The 18,605-nt window shown below is 48.0% G+C and overlaps 5 protein-coding genes across 5 annotated transcripts; 4 read left to right on the top strand and 1 right to left on the bottom strand.

Moving 5' to 3' along the window:
* Positions 1-442: 442 nt before the first annotated feature.
* Positions 443-1,635, top strand: TRIVIDRAFT_16448 (uncharacterized protein; the record flags this gene model as incomplete). The annotated part of the gene is made up of 3 exons (XM_014095635.2): positions 443-713; positions 864-1,465; positions 1,528-1,635. The coding sequence occupies 3 exons, from the start codon at positions 443-445 to the stop codon at positions 1,633-1,635; spliced, it is 981 nt and encodes a 326-aa protein (XP_013951110.1).
* A 1,455-nt stretch (positions 1,636-3,090) lies between these two features.
* Positions 3,091-3,855, top strand: TRIVIDRAFT_66123 (uncharacterized protein; the record flags this gene model as incomplete). Its single annotated transcript, XM_014095892.1, has 1 exon — positions 3,091-3,855. One exon carries the CDS (start codon positions 3,091-3,093, stop codon positions 3,853-3,855), a length of 765 nt encoding a protein of 254 aa, XP_013951367.1.
* A 633-nt stretch (positions 3,856-4,488) lies between these two features.
* Positions 4,489-5,229, top strand: TRIVIDRAFT_42092 (uncharacterized protein; the record flags this gene model as incomplete). The annotated part of the gene is made up of 1 exon (XM_014095891.1): positions 4,489-5,229. One exon carries the CDS (start codon positions 4,489-4,491, stop codon positions 5,227-5,229), a length of 741 nt encoding a protein of 246 aa, XP_013951366.1.
* Positions 5,230-7,260: 2,031 nt separating this feature from the next.
* Positions 7,261-9,392, top strand: TRIVIDRAFT_216915 (uncharacterized protein; the record flags this gene model as incomplete). The annotated part of the gene is made up of 1 exon (XM_014095890.1): positions 7,261-9,392. The coding sequence occupies one exon, from the start codon at positions 7,656-7,658 to the stop codon at positions 8,826-8,828; it is 1,173 nt and encodes a 390-aa protein (XP_013951365.1).
* Positions 9,393-10,428: 1,036 nt separating this feature from the next.
* On the bottom strand, positions 10,429-18,023 carry TRIVIDRAFT_161339 (putative polyketide synthase; the record flags this gene model as incomplete). Its single annotated transcript, XM_014095889.1, has 8 exons — positions 10,429-11,301; positions 11,357-12,256; positions 12,419-16,537; positions 16,590-16,702; positions 16,758-16,881; positions 16,949-17,244; positions 17,290-17,462; positions 17,512-18,023. The coding sequence occupies 8 exons, from the start codon at positions 18,021-18,023 to the stop codon at positions 10,429-10,431; spliced, it is 7,110 nt and encodes a 2,369-aa protein (XP_013951364.1).
* Positions 18,024-18,605: the final 582 nt, after the last annotated feature.

Genomic DNA, 18,605 nt, shown 5'->3' with positions numbered 1-18,605 from the left:
TAACCGCATTGCCAAGATCAAACCTATAATACTACTATGTTTAGCTGGTGTGTGCTCCGAAAATATCGCGGGCCCGCTGCGAACCCGCTCTACATCCCTGTACAGATCGTTAGTTGTAGGAAGACTCCCTAGATACCCCTTACTCGTACTTGTTGCACTCAGAACGCAAGCTTACATAACTTATAGCTGCAGTAAGATAGTCGGCCTGAGAATCTACCAATTGTCGGGGTGGATTAGCTTTCGCCCGAACAGAGCCCAAACTTGTGGGACGTAAGACTCAAAGGAAGCTCGTGTCATCAGCCGGCGATGGCGGGGAGATGAATTGATAGCATTTCCGTTTCTTGGGCTTGAGCAAGCGCATTCCTTGTTTTGTGTCGCAATCCCTTGATTGTTTTCTCTCCAAACTCTAGCAGACAGTGAGCGAACATTACATCTCTTTATAATGTACGAAGGCGGCCCAAATCCCACCAGAGTTCAAGTCACTCCGGCCTACAAGCGGGCGAATCCACCCACTCCATTGGTCTTGATACACGATGGAGGCGGCACGACGTTTGGATACTTTCTGCTGGGGAGCTTGTATCGCGAAGTATGGGCCATGCACAATCCTCATTTCTTCGATGGAGGCGCCTTTGAGGGCGGCATGGACGAGATGGCGCGTTTGTACATCCAGAACATGATATCCGCGGGCATCAAAGGCAACATCTTGCTAGGCGGTATGTGTAGAATGAGAGGCGCAAACCATGTCATACTGGTACACTTCGTTCAGTGGAATTTCTGCTGGAGATGACTGTCTATGATTCGCACCGTAATCTGTAATTCCAATGTCCGCGAGACTAACATATTTATGTCATTCTATTCTGCAGGCTGGTCCCTCGGTGGATATCTGTCCCTCGCCGTCGCGAGATTTCTGGCTGAAGACCCCGAGGCTACTATCAAAGTTTTGGGTATTGTCATGATGGACACGCCATATCACATCCCTTACAGTCAGGTCGAAGGCCTTACCGACGATCCCGTCCTCGAAAAGATTCCAGAGCCCGTCCAAAAGTGCTTCGACCGCTGCGACGAGATGCTTGACGAGTGGGGAGTGCCCAAGTGGGATGGACCTGCATGCAATGGCAAACCCGTTTTCTTCGGTGTTAGTGGAAGGCGATACTCCGTGGCCCCTGGCAAAGTGTTGTATAAACCTTTTCAGGGGACATGGTCACCAATCGAAGTGCCAGAGTATAGCAAGCCATCCGAGGAATCGCAGGCTGAGGAGACATCAATAATAGCACCGCCCACAGTCTTGATACGAGCCACTCAGTTGATGCCACTCCCAGAAGGCAGAACGGAGCCGTACATAATAGACAAGTATCGTGGCGATCGTACTCTGGGTTGGGCAGGCAACTCCCCAGACTTCATAAAGGCGGTACTTGATGTAAATTCAAACCACTATGAGATGTTTGATAAGGACAATGACGCCCAGGTAAGAACTCCAGTGTCATGATGAGTGAAATAACCAGAAGATGGCTGACACTGCCCATCCAGATCAATGACATGACTAAACAGTTGAATCTGGCACTAGAGATTCTAGACAGCATTGGAAATACTGTGAACCCGACATTCGGTGGTAAGCCAAAGCTGGATTATTTCTAAATTGAGTGTTGGCCGTGCGGTGCTTGCTCGAAGCATGACTGGGAGATTGATTTGCGTCTTACAGGGCGTCTATAAACAGAGGTATGCCTGGTAAAGTGGCAACGGACCAAAAATTATTTGCAGTAAGTAATAGATGGAACAGAACTTGGAAAATGGGATACATTGAATAGACGAAGAGTTTTGAAATGCTGCTATGCATGACAGCTTTTTTCTTATTTCGCATAAACCATGACTGCTACATATGATTCTTGGTAATTTGAATGACTGATCTAGAAACCGAGACGGCATTAGGCTCTTCGCTCTGTATCCTCAATAGTACTTGCATATGAGCGCCTAAAATGGTCAGTTGGCATGTCTCTCCAATTATTTAGTATTCTCAGTGCGCAAGGCGAGTAGCCAGGTGTGCTTCAAGAGGAGTCAGGAAAATGGTATAACCGATTCAAATGTGCAAGGGTTCACCACCAGTCTTGTAGGAAGGACTAATCGGCTGAGAAGTGCTTCAAGACTCGATTGGGGCTATCAAGGGTTGCTCAGTGGCCGGCTAGACGCGGGATGAAGTCCTTCAATGCAGCCCAACCTGCTTTGTTAAAGGATAGATGAATCACGCATTTCATTTGTTGCTCCCGACAGTAAGCGACATCTTTTATGATTCATGGGACGGAACAGTCAAGACCCGATAACCAAAGGGTACAATTATGCAAGTTCAATGTCTCATGATGTGGCGATGACACGCTACCGTATCCAGAGCCTTATACGCATCTCCGCCGGGACGTAGGATGGCCCTTTCTCAGTGTAATACATTTTGGTCAGCATCATTATCTTGGAGAAGAGCACGCAAATTGGGTAACGTTATGCGGACCTCTCGCTATCTAATGAGGCAATTCGAGCAAGTATGAGATCATTTCGCCTTTTCTGGGGTATTCATACCTCGAGACATCCTCGTTTACTGCCTACTACAAGAAGCAGGGAGGCTACATGTAGCCAAGTGCTCTAAATATGTACTGAGACTCGAAATACACGAGAATTAGCAGTACTACGGATGGCATCTGTGAATACAAATGAGACTATCCCTTGCAGCAGCGACTGTTTTGGGCGAGCTTTGTGAATGACACCCAATATCCCGAATCAGAATTGTGATAAGAGCGTGATTGCGCATTACGTGTGACATAACATGATGCAAGTAAACGCGAGTAAGTCTAGAGGAGGCCATGAGAGCGTCATATGAAATGCCCCGCAATGACCAACCCCGCCTAGTTCACAGCTCCAGATGCTGCTGCATCGATTGGCGGGGCGAAACTTTAGCTATTTACGAAGATTTGAGCCGTACTCTGTCATAATAGATTTGCAATACATTGCAGTTAAAAGCCGGATATAAATTAAGATAGTCGAGCATCATCAGAAACGCAAGACTGAAAACGGGAAAGCATTTGCAAAGGAGAAGCAACTGTACCAAAGATGGCGACGACACGACCACTCACTTCTTTCAAAGCTCTCACCTTTGATTGCTATGGTACTCTTGTGGACTGGGAATCTGGCATCTACAACAACCTCCAGCCGTTGAATCAACAGCTCGCCGACTCGCATCCCCTCAAGAACGACCGTCTCGGCTTGCTCAAAGCTCTTGTCCGGCACGAGGGTCTCGTTCAGGCCGCGAACCCAACATACCTCTATCATGCTGTCCTAGCCACCGCATACGGCAATCTTGCCACGGAGCTGGGCGTCTCGGCCGACGGGGAGGCAAAGGCAAAGTTTGGATTCGGCGTCGGCGACTGGACCATCTATCCTGACACGCTCGACGCGCTGAAGCGGTTGCACAAGCACTTCAAGCTCGTGATCCTTTCCAACGTGGATCTCGACTCGTTCAAGCGCACTCTGGAGAAACAATTCCAAGGCTTCCCTTTTGATGCCATTTACACAGCTCAGGAGATTGGCTCATATAAGCCAGACTTGAACAACTTCCGGTACCTCATTGAGCACTGCGACAAGGACTTGGGCGTGAAGAAGGAAGACATCCTGCACACCGCACAGAGTTTGCATCACGATCATGTGCCAGCAAAACAGATTGGACTGTCAAGTGCGTGGATAGAGCGAGGCGAGGAGGTTGAGAGCGTCATGGGCGGAGATCCAGAGACCTATGCGGACAAGGTGTCGTATTCGTGGAAGTTTACGAACATGAAGGAGATGGCAGATGCGGTTGATTCTGCTGCAAAGAGTACATAGGTGGCTACATAGAAGAAGCAGATGTATGTATTTATTGGAATTGTTCCCTCCATATCTCTCTACATGTAGCATTGGTTCGATCTACCTGTCTTATCGTGGACGCACGAGCCCTGACCTTAATATGTCAAACCTTCAGCAGCATTCCTCGCCGTGTCCTGATAGAGCATAACCAGGCATTCATCGCACGTGTATCGTAAACTTCATCACCGCGATAGCACTCAGTTATATTTAGATGACATGATTTGACGCAATTCCCGTGATCATCATGGCCAACATGCTCTGCTTTGCATCACCATTGGCTCCCTGGTGTGGCTGTGCATCGATCCTTTCCGTAACAGCTACCATGTTGGCGCTCAACGCCTCGCCAGCGCTGGGTATTACCGCATTTGGCAACTCGGAGGGGCCAAGGCTGAAATAAGGATTATCGGGCGATGCGAGCAGAGGAACGGGTTGGAGATATAAAGCTGTTGATCTGGGAGCAATTTGACGGATATCTTCATCATCAGCATCTTCTCTTGTCGTCTACTTCCATCTTCAACAAGAATTCACCCATCTATCAATCCTGTGTTCACCTCTTCTCCCGCATCTCATATACAATTACAAGCCACATTCATCCTACATACCCTTGTCACAATGGGCGGTGCCGAATCAAAAGAAGCTCACCGGAAAATTCATAATGCCTCGCTTGACGGGGTGACATTCCCCAAGACTCTTGAGCTCAAATACGACCCCTCATGGAAGAAACTCAGCCTATCCCTCTTCCATGGCTCTGAGCCGCTCTACACATTCAACCTCCCAGAAGGTTGGTGGGGGGACCTCATCATGTACAACGGCCCTACCCTGGAACATCCCCCGCTCGCAGCAGTGCGCAACTCTGGCAAGACGGCCATGGGGAATGTCGTCACGCTGCCTCCTCTCGGGCCTGGTCAGGAAGTCATTGAGGAGAAAATGTCACACCGGAGGAAGGGTTTCAATTACCTGTATTCTTTTGCCGTGCCCGTGCCCGAGAGAGAGGGGGAGAAAACAACGCGACGTGTCGAGCGGTTTGAGTGGGTGGGCAGCGGCGGGAAAGAAGTCAAGGACTTGCATGAATGGACCCATGGATGGAAACTGAGGCGAGTCACGGAGAGTTACGCGGATGCATATGCGGGCTCGGACGACGAGAAGGATGACGGAGAGGCAACAACGTATGAGAACACGGACGGAGAGATCCTGGCCGTCTGGGCAGATGCGACTATGAGTGTGAAAAAGGCTGCCAAGTTCGAGTTCATTAATAGTGGAGCGACCGGTGAGCTGGGGGAGGCGTGGGCACTCATGGCGATCGTCACATTTGTGAGGGTATGGCAGAGATGCATGCAGGTGGTCGTGGTGTAGGTGTAATAGACGGAGCAACGAGGTGAGGGCACGAATCCCCGCAGGAGACGAGGTCGGATGGTGGCCTGGTTTGGGCCGTTTGCATTGCATGGGATGGCTGTAGAAGGGCTGTAATATAGGCATGTAATAATTCAAACTCCGTTTATGCGTTTTTGGACAACTATATCCGGGGCTATAACCCATACTGGTTGTTTTATTACCAAAGGCAAACTCAATTCCGTGGTCACACTCAATTGAGGTACGCCCATAGAAAGTGGTGGTTCATCTTGTAAATACATACGCTTGCTTGGTCTACTTGAAGCCAATCTCTTGATATATTCCCACACTTGCTCAATCGCTATCAATACTGCCATGTCAAGTATAAACGTAAACTCATACACGAATGCTGGTTGTTCCACAGGGACGCCGCAATCGTTTCAGGAACAAAATCCAAGTCAATGTACCAGGCTACGTGGTCAACTAAACACCAAGAGTAAAAGCCATTTCATTAACCCTCCCAGCCATCAATTATTCCGTGTTGCCTGGCATTTTGGACTGCATCTGCACGGGTACACCGCATTAGCTAATAAAAGCAACGTCTCTTCTTCAACCGCGCACTGCGAATCGCTTCGCTTCGGCTCCAACACATTGCGTCGGATTTGCGTCTCTCATCCCGCCTAGCTAGAACACCATGTTGACGTATCAAGTCTCACACCACACCTACCATCATCCACAGGTATATTGATTGGGCCGTGTATCTGAAAGTGCTACAAGAAGAGAGTGATACGCCACTTGCCCACGGCTCGGACCTTTTCTTTCCCTCGTCTCCGTCTAGGCCATCATGACTGACTAGATGATATCCCCACGCACACGAGGGGCTGCGTAACCTACAAAAAACAGTTGATAGTTCCCGTGTCCATGTTTCCAAATGGGGATACGTTTGCGTATGTGGCTTGGTAGCCAGACTCAGCCATCAGAGTAATAAATAGCCCGCTGGGAGTACATGCAGGGAGGTGGCCACAGCCCCAGATGCACTTTTGTCTCCTTCTGGCGCGGCGCGGCACAGGGCTGATGTGTCCGGCCGCTAGTAACACTCACCGGCTGCTGGTCTACCATCTCTTAGACAATAGTAGGGAGACTCATTGGCTGGCTGTCGATCCATAACTGAGACATCATGCAGGCCCCCTCGCATCAAAAAACGCTATATCGAGGCGGGGGTAATGCAACATGTGAAGTTCATATATTTACATCCACCTCATTCGCTTCGGGTTGAGCTCATCATAGTACGAGTACATGTACTTACCCAGCATGGATTGGGCGGTATACTCCCGATGCTAATACTTGTACAAGCTGTGTCTGGCTGTCCCGTCTTAACCTGACGTATCTGGACATCTGTGACGGGAAACATTGGCCTGACAGAGCTCCAATTTACTTGAGCATGTCTTATATGCTGTCGCATAGACATAAGCTTATGAGCCTATTATTCCACCTCGGTTTGATCACCGTAGTGCTGCGTCTGTCAGTTACATCTACCGGCGTGTAGACGCGTCGGATGTTCAGATATTGTACCGAGAATAGTCGGAAGGGCGTTAGGCGGCTACACTAAGCATGTCTGATCTTGCCCCTGCCTTGTGCTCGTAGTAAGCTGCATCATGGCATATTCTAAAAACTTGTGTGATCTCGCGTAGGCAACGACTCCCCCCATTTAGGCCTGTACTGGCTGACATCAGAATACCGCGCTAGGGTGTCTCAAGGATGGCTGAGGGAGTAAAGACGGCAACTGATTTGCCTTGTTTCTCATGGACGTGGTTCTCGGCAAGTATGGCGCGATGCTACTCTGTGTAGGACTGCTTCAAAGGACCCGAATCAAACGTCACAGCGCTTGGGGTTTCGTGATTGATCAGTACCTCCCTCCCTTCCCTTCTTCTCCTCCCCACCACAAGCCGTTTCTGTGTCTCAAAACCCTTTTGACCGTGGGCACCCCTTTTGAGAATAAGAAGGCACCATTTCCCATCTTCCCTTGACTCGCATCATCGCTTTGGATCACACAAGCATTCTACACTTTGAGCTCTTTTTATCAATGCATTCTTCCTGATTTCGTTATCTTACACAGGGAGTTATCCTAAGATCGTTTTCTTTTTTTGTTTTCTTGGAAAAGAATTTGACAGCAGAAGCAAGACTTTAATTGAGGGCTATCCTGAGCCATTAAACTCAAATCCTGATTTCTCTTTTGTTACAGAGAGCTATCCTGAGCTACTCTTATTCACTCCTGACAGAGAGCTATCCTGAGCTACTCTTACAAATTCCTGATAGGGGGCTATCCTGAGCCATCCTGAACTGACTCCTGATCATTAAAAGATTTTTGAAAACAAATTGAAGATCTTCTTGTTTTGCAATTTAAAAAAAACAAACTCTTCTAAATCTTATCATCTTGACGCATCAACAACATGTCTTCATTTAGGTCCGCCCAACGCGCAGTCCGTGCTTCTGCACCCCTGCTTCGTTCCTCACCCATCATCACCAACCGTGGCAGCCAACGTTTGTTTCACGAGTCTAGCAAGGCCAAAGCCGTAGAGGCTATCGCAACCCAGACGCCGCTGAGCACCGGCCCGCCACCTCCCCCCTTTGCAGCTCAACAGGTTCAACAACAGCAGCAGTCTATTACACAGCCGTCCCCCCAGGTAGAGGGTTACACCCAACTTAACGTCAGGGATCAAGCATATAAACCCAAGTTCTATGAGACTATCGGCAAGATCATGAAGCTCCGCGAAAAGTACCTGCGTGATCGTGCCATCTTCGTCGAGTCTGAGGAGATGATTGAACTTATGCTGGGACTCGGTGCCAAGGAATCTGACATCCCCGGCATGAAGACTGTCTCAGACAAGCTGTACCACGACCCTACTCTACCCTTCCGCCTGACTCGCAACAGCCGGTTCTGTCTCGACTTTGATACACATTCAATCCGCCGTCTAGAGTTCCAGCCCTTTGTCCTGACCGTTGAAGAAGACTTCAACCGTTACGACTCTGGTGCCATTCGCCGCTTTGATGAGGTCCAGAACGACTTGCAACTCAACTCCATCTTCCAGGCACTCTTTGTCTTCAAGGCCATGATCATCCACGGCATAGAGATTGCTCACCGCCCCAAGCTAGAGTACGGAATCAACAAGTGGGTGTGCACCCTGTTTAGTCTCCGCACTGTTACCACTCCCCATATTCTGGGAGAGCCTGCACTCGAGGGTGTGCACTCTGATGGCGTCGATCACACCATGACCACGTTTTTGGGGAGCTACAACATGACAGATAACAGTGCTGCTACATTCATGCATGACATGGAGGAGAAGACTGGTATTCCCCTGGAACAGATCCAGCCCATTCATTTGGTTGGTCGAGTCCAGCACAAGAGATTCCTTGACACCCTCATGGTTGTCGACCACGAGCGTAAGCATAGCTTGTCACCTGTTTTCCCTGTCGACAAGACGAAGGAAGCCCATCGTGACATGCTTGTGTTCTTCACTCGCAAGCCTGTGGAACGGACTCACGTGTCTGGCGCCATCGACTCGCTCAACCCTCACAAAGAACTACCTATGGAGATCCCGCTTTACTTGCCCGGTGCCAACTAGAGAATGCACTATGACTTGACTATTATTTAGAGGTCTTTGCTCACATATGGGATGAACTAGTGGGGCGATGGTGATCTCGGACATTTGGATGCGATTATATTCCGTTAGTTGCATCGGTGGGCGATCGTGGGAGCTGTGGGCTGCATGGCATGCTGACACTATTCTCTCCATGTTTTGGACGTCTTTTCACCCCTGACGTATCGTGCAAGGAGAAACAAAATGCGAGAATGTTGGCCCCCATTGTTGTTTTCAGGAAACTTTTATGTGTCATCTTGTTGGTTTTGACTCACGAGCTGGATTGCTTCCTATTTCACAGAACTGCACTCTTTTGCTCTTTATTTATTTCCCCCCCCTTCCAGCTTTTGAGACACGCATTATGGTTTGACGATGTCTACATATGTTTTTGGAATTCGGCAATAGGAAAAAATTGATGGAATCGTTTACTTGGCCTTGCTCATCTTACTATTCTGTGTTGCTGGTTTAAATGTTGCTCATGTGTCTACGATTCTCCATAGGTAGCTTTCACTTACAATTGACAAGGGTGGTACCCAAAATTGGTAACTACATCAAAGTACTCGAGCTTTAGTGATCATGATAGCACTGTATCGTATGACGAATCGAATAAAAGAATTTTTAAGATATGTAGTTCTAGTCAATTTTTACTTGGACCAAAACTTCCTTTCAGAATGAATTTCCAGTGTAAAAGATGAGAGTAGAGGGACGACACCAGACAGCTCAACGTGGGCATCGCAAAAACCCTGAAGGATTATATAAGATTGACGAAGCCCCGCCATAGCATATTGATCCCCTGTTTGTGCTTTGCCTTGGCGAGATGCATGTATATGTGTTAACTAATGGATCATGTGCTCAGGTTTTGAGTGTACATGAGCTTTGCAGCCTCCATATGCAAGCAATACATAGTATGGCCTACAAGCATGTTTACCCTTCTACTTGCATACCTACGGTATCTTGATATGTAGTGGGTGCGACATGCAATGTCCGCCCCCCCTTACAGGATCCTGCTCAAAGTCATCTCAGCCAGACGAATCGGCAGAAGGACGTTCTGCAAGGAGGTGCTATTTGAGTATGCTATTTGTCCACGCAATTATTGTGGCGTATTGTGAAGGATTCGGGAAAATGAGAAGACTATATTGACTTCACCGCTTGTTTTCATTCCGGCCCATGATTGCATCGCATCCCAAAGACAACAACGCAATGCAGGGAAGACAATGACTTGTATGAAACATAGCACTATCGCAGGCTGACTAAACTAAAACTGTACGTAAGAAATATTATTAAGAGAAGTACATGCTAAAAGGATGACATATTATTGAAATTGACATAGGAAATGGTGTGTCAATGAGAGAGCATATTCTTGGTATGACCATGTATCCCTTTCCGGAGCTAATTAGAGCACAAGATGCTCAAATTAGGTAGTTGACATGACAGAAATTTACATCTTTCAGGCAAAAATACAACGAAATTCATTAGGAATTCGCCGAAGAGGCAGATCAACACCATATAGGTAAGATGAAGGGAGGAGGGGGCTAGTAGAGCAACCTGGTGGATGGCATAGTAAGTCGTCAATGCCATGTGATTTCTATGCGGCTCTGTAGGTTTCCTTAATGGCCTTGGCAGCCAACTTGCCCAAGTTGGCAATGCTTCCAGCACTCATAAACTCAAGTACGCTGAGGTTGACTCCAAGCGTACGGCGCCACCAATTACGAATCTCAATGGCAACAAGCGAGTCAACCCCCAGCTGGGTCAAACTCAGGCCGAGGTCTAGATCCTTGACGTCTCGTGACATCAGGTTGTAAATGCACATGCCAATCTGAGCAGTCAGAAAGTCGAGGTTGCTCGGTGTATCAAGCAGCGAGGGGCTAGTATTGACGCTCTTCATAAAATGGCCAAAGTCCTCGGATCCGGCCGAAGAATCAGAAATTGCACCAGCATCTTGGAGATGTGCTTGGGCCATGCGTCGGTCGCGCCTCCATATAGAGCGATTGTTGGGATCAGAGAGCGGCTTCGTGCTCTTGAGGCCAACGGCGAGCTCCGCTGGGTTGAAGAAACCATCGTCCGAAGAGGATGCTGATGGATGTTGATGAGACATTGTATAAGCGAGGGCATCGTGAAGATCAGTTTCTCCCATCGTGTAGAAGCTCAGAGCACGAAACTGCTCCAGGAGAGCTGGGTTCTCAACCACATATCCAACGTCGTCCACAACACCTACATTCACCACACCGGCAGGCAAGCCCTGCTGGTGACGAAATTGAGCAAACGCCGTCAGATAAGCATTGGCTGCTGAGTAGTTTGCCTGGCCCACTTGGCCTACTACATAGGAGATGGAGCTGAATAGGGTGAAAAAGTCCAAATCGCAGTGTTCCAAAGCTTGATGGAGGTTGATGGCGCCGTCCACTTTGGGTCCGGCGGCTGTAAACCAGTCATCGTGAGAAAGCTGCAGAATACAGCGGTCCTATCCATATTTTTATTAGTATTTGATTGTAAATATATGAGACGTATGAACTTACCCTTAGAACCATGGTCATTAAGAAAACGCCTGCAATTGGCATTGTCGCCTGTTCCACCGCCCGATAAACATCATGCAAGAGTGTGACACTCCCCTTGATGGCCTGGACTGAACACCCTTGTGCTTCAATCTCCTGAAAAAACCTCTTATCTTGTTTGGAATCTCCAGCGGATCGTGACAAGTACATTATGTGACGGGCGCCATTCTCTACCATCCAATTGGAGACAGATTTGCCCAAGCCGCCGAGACCTCCAACTAGCAGATATGTTCTGTCATTTTTGAACTTTATACTTCGAAGTTTTGTCGCCGCTTGGAGATCTGATGGGTCTGTTGGCATAGACACAACAATCTTGCCGATGTGCTGCCCCTTCTGCATGTATCGGAAAGCCTCGATGATATCCGTGGCCTGAAATGACTTTATAGGCGTGATAGGCTTGATAACGCCCTTCTCATAATACTTGTTGAATTGTTGTAGAATTTTCTTACACATATCTGGCCTTTCAACGGCCATTTGCGACATGTCAATGCCATGAAATGAGCGATTAGACTCGAATATTTCCATCCCAAGTTGCCCCCTGCCGATGAAGTCGCGTTTTCCAATCTCTAGCATTTTGCCAAAAGGAGCAACGCATTTCCACGACATGTGCAACAATTCTCCTGACAAAGAGTTAAGCACTAGATCGGCTCCTTGCCCTTTTGTGACGGCCATAAGCTCGCCGTAGAATGAAGCATCACGAGAGTTGAAGATGTGCTCGCGAGGAATCCCAAAGTTATCTATCAGATACTGGACTTTCTCAGCATTACCAACAGTCGCGTATATCACGGCGCCTATCATTTTACAAATGTTAAGTGCCGCAATACCAACTCCACCACAGGCGGAATGGACGAGAACTGACATGCCCTCGCACAATCCGCCTAAATTGATAAGGGCATGGATCGCAGTGGCATAGACGCATGGAACTGTAGCAGCATCCTCAAAGCTAAGATTTTCTGGTATCTTAACAACTAGGCTTGCGTCTGAGATGAAGTTCGTCGTAAAACATCCGTGGCCAATAGTCATCACTCGATCGCCAGAGGAGAGACCTTTGACATTTTTGCCAACTTTACGGACGACGCCGGAACACTCTATCCCGAGGCCAGGCTTGTAGCCTTCAACAATTCCCATGGCAACAAGAATATCCTTGAAGTTCATACCGACTGCTCGGGGTTCAATCTCAACCTGATCACCTTGAATAGTGACTGCTTCATTCTCTACCCATTGTAGCGTTTGGAGTTGACCCAGGCGAGCAATTTCGAGCTTTTTGGGGGAGTTGAACTTTGTAGATGGCGCTTCTCCCATATGTTCTGTGATATCTATCCACTGGTATCGCGGGATCATGACTCTTCCATTAACAATTGCGTACTCCCAATCAGGATCAAATTCATCGTTCTTGACTCTGTTGCAGAATTTGTGGAAAACATATAGAACACTTTCGGCGTCGAAATTTGTTAAGTCCATCTCTAATGTAGCAAAGTCTAGGGAGAGCTCAGATCTAATATTGCGAGTTGCTCCAATGGTAGTCGCGTATCGAGGGTCTTGTGACCCGACCTGAGCGTGGCCAGTTACCCATAATAGCCCCCTTTCAGCAGGAAACTTGCCAATATAGTTCTGCCATGCAGCAAAAGTATCTTCAGTCATCTCAAAGAACATTGTGTCATGGAGGTCTAAGAGGGAGATGACATCTGCCTCCGGATCAGGCTCTTGTGTAAGAGTACGGAATTCGACCTCATAGCCTTGCTCACTAAGTAACTCAGAAAGAGCATATGTGTGATCCCGGGAATTGAGATGCCCAAGGAGAGTGAGCTTTCCAGGCTCGCGAATAGGAGCAGTTACGCTTGTGAGAATATTCGCGGTAATATGGTCATCGTCCATAATTAGGCCTTCGCTCCCCGAGAACCCAGTATCCATGAGAATCTCATGCCATTGGTGTGCCTCACACAGGCGCTCGTCAATGCGATCATCTGCCATATCTTTCCACCACTGTGGAGTGAATCCCATTATGAATTTATAAAAATTCGCACTAGGTGACAATTCTTGGATAAGTAATCGACCATTTGGTTTTATGAGTTTATGAACATTTTGAAGGGTATCTTGAATATGAGAAGACAAATGAAGGGTTCTGTTGGCTATGATAAGATCGAATAAAGAAAGGTCAAAGTCTTGTGATTTAGGGTCCTTGGAGATATCCAGGATCTTGTACTCGATATTGTCATATCCCTCCAGTCCCTTACGGGCAAGCTGGAGAATTTCTTCGCTTTGGGCTGTGTAGATGTATTTGCTGTAACTGCGCTCGCCGGCTGAGTTGATGAGGGCTTTTACAGCCTTAGGAGTGGTACATATGGACCCGGATCCCAGCTCCAATACTCTCATCGTTGGATAGGCATGAGCCAGAGAGCCAAGCAACACTGAGAAATCACTCTTCCCACTGATAAACCCGCACAAGTCATCAAATCCCGGGTCTTGCTTGAGTAAGTCATCGGCGTTCTCTTCGCCCTTAAAGATTGCCTCAGCTGCTGCAGCCAGTCGACTAAGAAGCAGAGAGATTTTGGCGCAGCTAGTGTGTAGAAGGAGCTTCTTTGTAGCTTCTATCTCTGCTTTGGCTTTCTTTGAGTTGAGGCGAGCGAGACGTGTGCAATCAGACACATGCTCGTACTTCCCGTTGAGAGCCTTTGTACGTTGCTTAAGGAGCCATTTGTGAAAGTGTGCCAGATGGGCAGGGGGTGAAAGCCGTTCGAAACGTCGAAGCACGTCTAATTGGTATAAAAGAGCTAACTTTTCAACTGTAGCCACTTCGCCTGGAGGCGAACGAACTGATTGAATGAGGTTATTTGGAGCAATGAAATCAACATGGGGTTTCCAGTGTAAGTGGGCAGCGGGTAGCGGAAAAGCTTCATCTGTATCGCCACTCTCTAGAGGACTAAACTCCCCGTTTCTTAGACTCAAAATTAATTCATTATCTGCCATGATGGTTGCAGAGCCGCGAATTGCTCCCGTTGCGCTTGATACTGCAGCCGTGCCGAGGCGCATCTCTGGCTGACCATTGTTTATATATAACTCATCGATATAAGTTGGCACACAAAGCTGTTTTAGTCGGCGAGTTAGCCCATCGGCAATCGCTACGGTAAAAGCTTGGAGTACCAGATCGATAATACTGGGGTGCAAAGGATAGTAGGGACCTATTGTTGGATCGCGATTCTTGATAGTAGCAGCAGCGGTATTCCGCCCTGGGTAGGCTGAAATGTCGGATAAGCCCTGGAATTCAGGGCCGTAATTCAATCCAACTTTCTTCATGATGCGGTACCATCCGGCAGTGGAAACTTGACGCGGTTGTCCTCCGACATCTTCGGAGCCAGCACCAATTTCCTTTCCTGCCCGGACTTTGCCAGTGCTGTGTTTCGTCCAGGAGGTGCCGTTGAACGATGAAATGGAGAATTCGTACCAAGCTGAATTAAGCTTTGAGGTAAGACGAACTGGTCGAAGATGTGTAACAATTTCGTGTACTTGTTGTTCCTTTAATACCAAGGCATTTTGGATGTCCACCTGTCTTAGAGACGCATCCGTTTTACCGCCATCATTAAGCTGTCTTACAGCCTCAATGGCCATTGCGATATAAGCTGCAGCAGGTAGAACAATATCATCTTGAATCTTATGATCCCTAGCCCAAGGAACATTATCCAACCGGAAAATGTTTCTCCAAGAAGGCTCCAAATCATCAGATTCGAGAATGCGGTTTCCAAGGAGTTCGTGAGGAGGAAATTTTCGAAGACGCCATTCCCGTGAGACTCGACTTTCATACCAGCATACGGTATCATGCTGCCAGGCGTAATTGGGAAGGTCTGTTAGCACAGTACGGCCTACCGTTGTGGCCGCAATGTTAACCGGGACAGCCTCTTGGTATAGACGCCCAAGTGAGCTGAGGATGGATTTAGGTCCATTTTCATCTCTAATCAGTGTCGGAATGTAAGTTGATGTATGGGACATGTGGATAGACTTGAATATATCTCGAAGCGGGCCAGAGAGAGCGGCATGGGGGCCTATCTCAAGATAGACTGTGTTTCTAGTAGCAGAGTGCATCATAAGCTGAACTGCTGGCGAAAACAAGACTGGATTATCTAAATTTTGTCTCCAGTACGATGGCCCCAGCTGGCCAGCTCTCTTGATCTGCTTTTTGTTGACGCTGGAGAAGAATGGCACGGCGGGCTTTGCATCTTTTACGAGGCCATCAAGTAACTTCTCGTATATATCGCCAATCTCACACATGTGATGTGAATGGTAAGCTCTTTCAACTCTCAGCTTACGAGTAAAGCAGTCGGGTATGTCTTTTTTGATACTAGAAATCACCTCATCTAGACGATCCACGTCTCCCGACAAAGTAACACTCTTGGGGCTGTTCTCACACGCCATCACAACCCCATCCTGAAGATAGGTCGTGACGTCTTCGCGACCGAGGCCGACGGCTGCCATAGCACCAACTCGCCCATGATGTTGTGTGACTTGGCCGCGATAGTAAGCGATTATGATGGCTGATTCGAGAGTCAAAGCACCAGCTGCATAGGCAGCGCCCATCTCGCCGCTGGAGTGGCCGACCACAGCCATAGGGATAACGCCCCATCCTTTGATGAGATTGACGAGACCTATTTGAAGAGCTGTGCATATTGGCTGCGAAAATTCTGGTTGTTGAATCTTGCTTTCTCCATGGGGTCTTTTGAGCTCTTCTTCTATTGTCCATTGTGGAGGATGTGACAGTTTCTTAAGAGTATCATCCATTTTTCGTATGTCACTTTGAAATGATGAATACTGTTCCAGAAGGTCGGCACCCATTCCTGCCCACTGAGCCCCTTGTCCAGTAAAGACGAAGTTGACTTGAGGGGGGCCCTTGTGCTTGACTATGGGGGAGAGCTCGGGAGGGTTCACGCCATCATAAATAGCAAAGGCTCGCTGGCCTAAGTCTTCTCTTCTCTCTCCCAGAGTGTATGAAAGGTCTGGCAGCCGATCTGGATGTTGTTTAGCATAACTGAATATCTCAGCCGCTCTTTGTTTTAATGAATCAGACTGGTGGGCGGAAACGACCAGTAGTTGTGGGAGAGCGGCATTAATCTTTTCTTTTTGTGAGACGTATGGCCTTGCTGAATCAACAATAACCTATTTGACTGTCAGTGAATACAATTCAACATCGCAAACTTATACTACATACATGAGCGTTGGCACCTCCCACACCGAAGCAATTCACAGATACACGCTTTAGGCGGTCCTTTGGCCATGGAGTTGGCTCTGTTGGGACTCTGAAATGATATTTATCCCATTTGACTATCATGATTGTTAGCATCACCAGAAGCAATGGAGACTCGGAATATCGCTTCACTTTTGGGACTAGGCTCGGAAAAGTTGACCTGTGGTGGGATTGTCTCATGTTCCAGAGACAAGACAGCCTTGATCAAGCTGTTCAAACCAGATGCACCCTCACCGTGGCCAATGTTGGGTTTCACCTGCAAGACACACTGTTAGCCTGTCTTTCGGGGAGACGGAAACCAATCTACACCTGAGATGACTGACTGATCCAATATAAATACCATGGTTGCCAAAGAATTGGCCTACCGCCCCTGTTTCCATCGGATCTCCGACTGATGTACCAGTTCCATGACATTCCACAAATGCTGTATCACTAATATTGGATATCTTGGCTACGCTATAAGCACGACGCATGAGAGCTACATGTGCCTCCTGGTTAGGATTTGTAATACCAACAGTCTTACCGTCAAAATTTGTGGCTGTAGCTCTGATGACGCCTCGAATCGGATCACCATCACGAATAGCATCTTCAAGCTTCTTGATGAAGATTGCATTGATTGCTTCACCGCGAGCATAGCCATCTGCTTTGGCGTCAAACGTCTTACATGAGCCCGTTGGTGAGAGGACTCCCTGTTCGGATAAGGCAATTGTCATAGTTGGCGACAGGAATAGACTGGTCCCAGCAACGACTGCAGACTCACACTCGCCCGTATAAATGGCTTGACAGGCCTCGTGGAGTGCAACAAGCGAGGATGAGCACGCAGTGCGAATGGTCATGCTTTCGACTCGTCAACCAGTGAAAGCATAACGCCAGATTATCGACATACCTAGGACCCTTCAAGTCATACTCATAAGACGCGCGGTTGGACAATGCGAAATCCCCTCCAGTTAAGATTCGGTGCGTACCGAGATGCTGAGGGTCTTTGGCGTATAGATCCAGCCAATCTTCACCAAAGACGCCGACATAACAGCCAATGTTGCGGCCGCGCCAATTCTTTTGTCCGCCATTCTCCATGCATTCCCAAATCACTTCCAGTAGCAGCTTGTGTTGCGGATCAAGCTTCTCGACTTCGGCTTTGCTCATGGAAAAGAATGATGCGTCCCATTTCTCCAGATCGCGGTCTAAATAGTGTCCGTATGTACTTTTCAACGTACCAGGCGTTCCCAGCTGGCTCTCGAAGGCGTGTGCTCCATATCGATTCGCAGGTACCTGTCGTCGTGTGTTTCTCTTATTTATGAGGAGATCCCAGTACTCATTAGTCGTTGTGATACCGCCAGGGAGCTTCAGACCTATTCCAACAATAGCAATGGCTGGTGGTGCACCATCTAGTGGTTCCATTGCAGGCATCAACACCTCACTGCATGTGTTGTCCGAGTTAGAAGCCCGCTGCGGTTGTTGAGCTCCTCTGGGGTTGGCCATACTATCATACCCCCTCGTGTTCGCTATTATGCCATTCGATGTCAATACGCTGACCGATGCCTTTGCCAGCTATTTCTTGAAGTCGTAAGAAAAAATTACAAGTAGTGGAAGTATGTGATTGCCAATGAAGAAAATTACAGCTGAGGAGAGGGCTGGAATGAGGTCGGTCCATGAAAGGTGTTCATCCCTCTAACCTGGCTGAAAGTAAGTATATACTCTGCCGTACTATGCCGAAGGAAGGGATGCGGGCTGCAAAGTTCGAACAATACCCTGAAGGAATGCGTTGGTGGGAGTGGCATGGTTGCTACTCTCCACTTAACAATTTTACTGCTGGTGATAATTTCTCCGATAGGATATGTACCCTTGTCAGGAAAATCTGGTGTTGGGCTACTTCAATCGTCTTAAGATTGGCAAGCCAATGCTCTGAGACAATTTGTGTCCATGTCTCATCCATCCCTAGGCAGTATAGTCCCTATGTTGTGGGTAACTGCCGGAGCTCTC

Source organism: Trichoderma virens (assembly GCF_000170995.1).
Source record: "Trichoderma virens Gv29-8 chromosome Unknown TRIVIscaffold_89, whole genome shotgun sequence".
Taxonomy (NCBI): Eukaryota; Fungi; Ascomycota; class Sordariomycetes; order Hypocreales; family Hypocreaceae; genus Trichoderma; species Trichoderma virens.
This window is presented reverse-complemented; position numbering and strand designations above follow the sequence as displayed.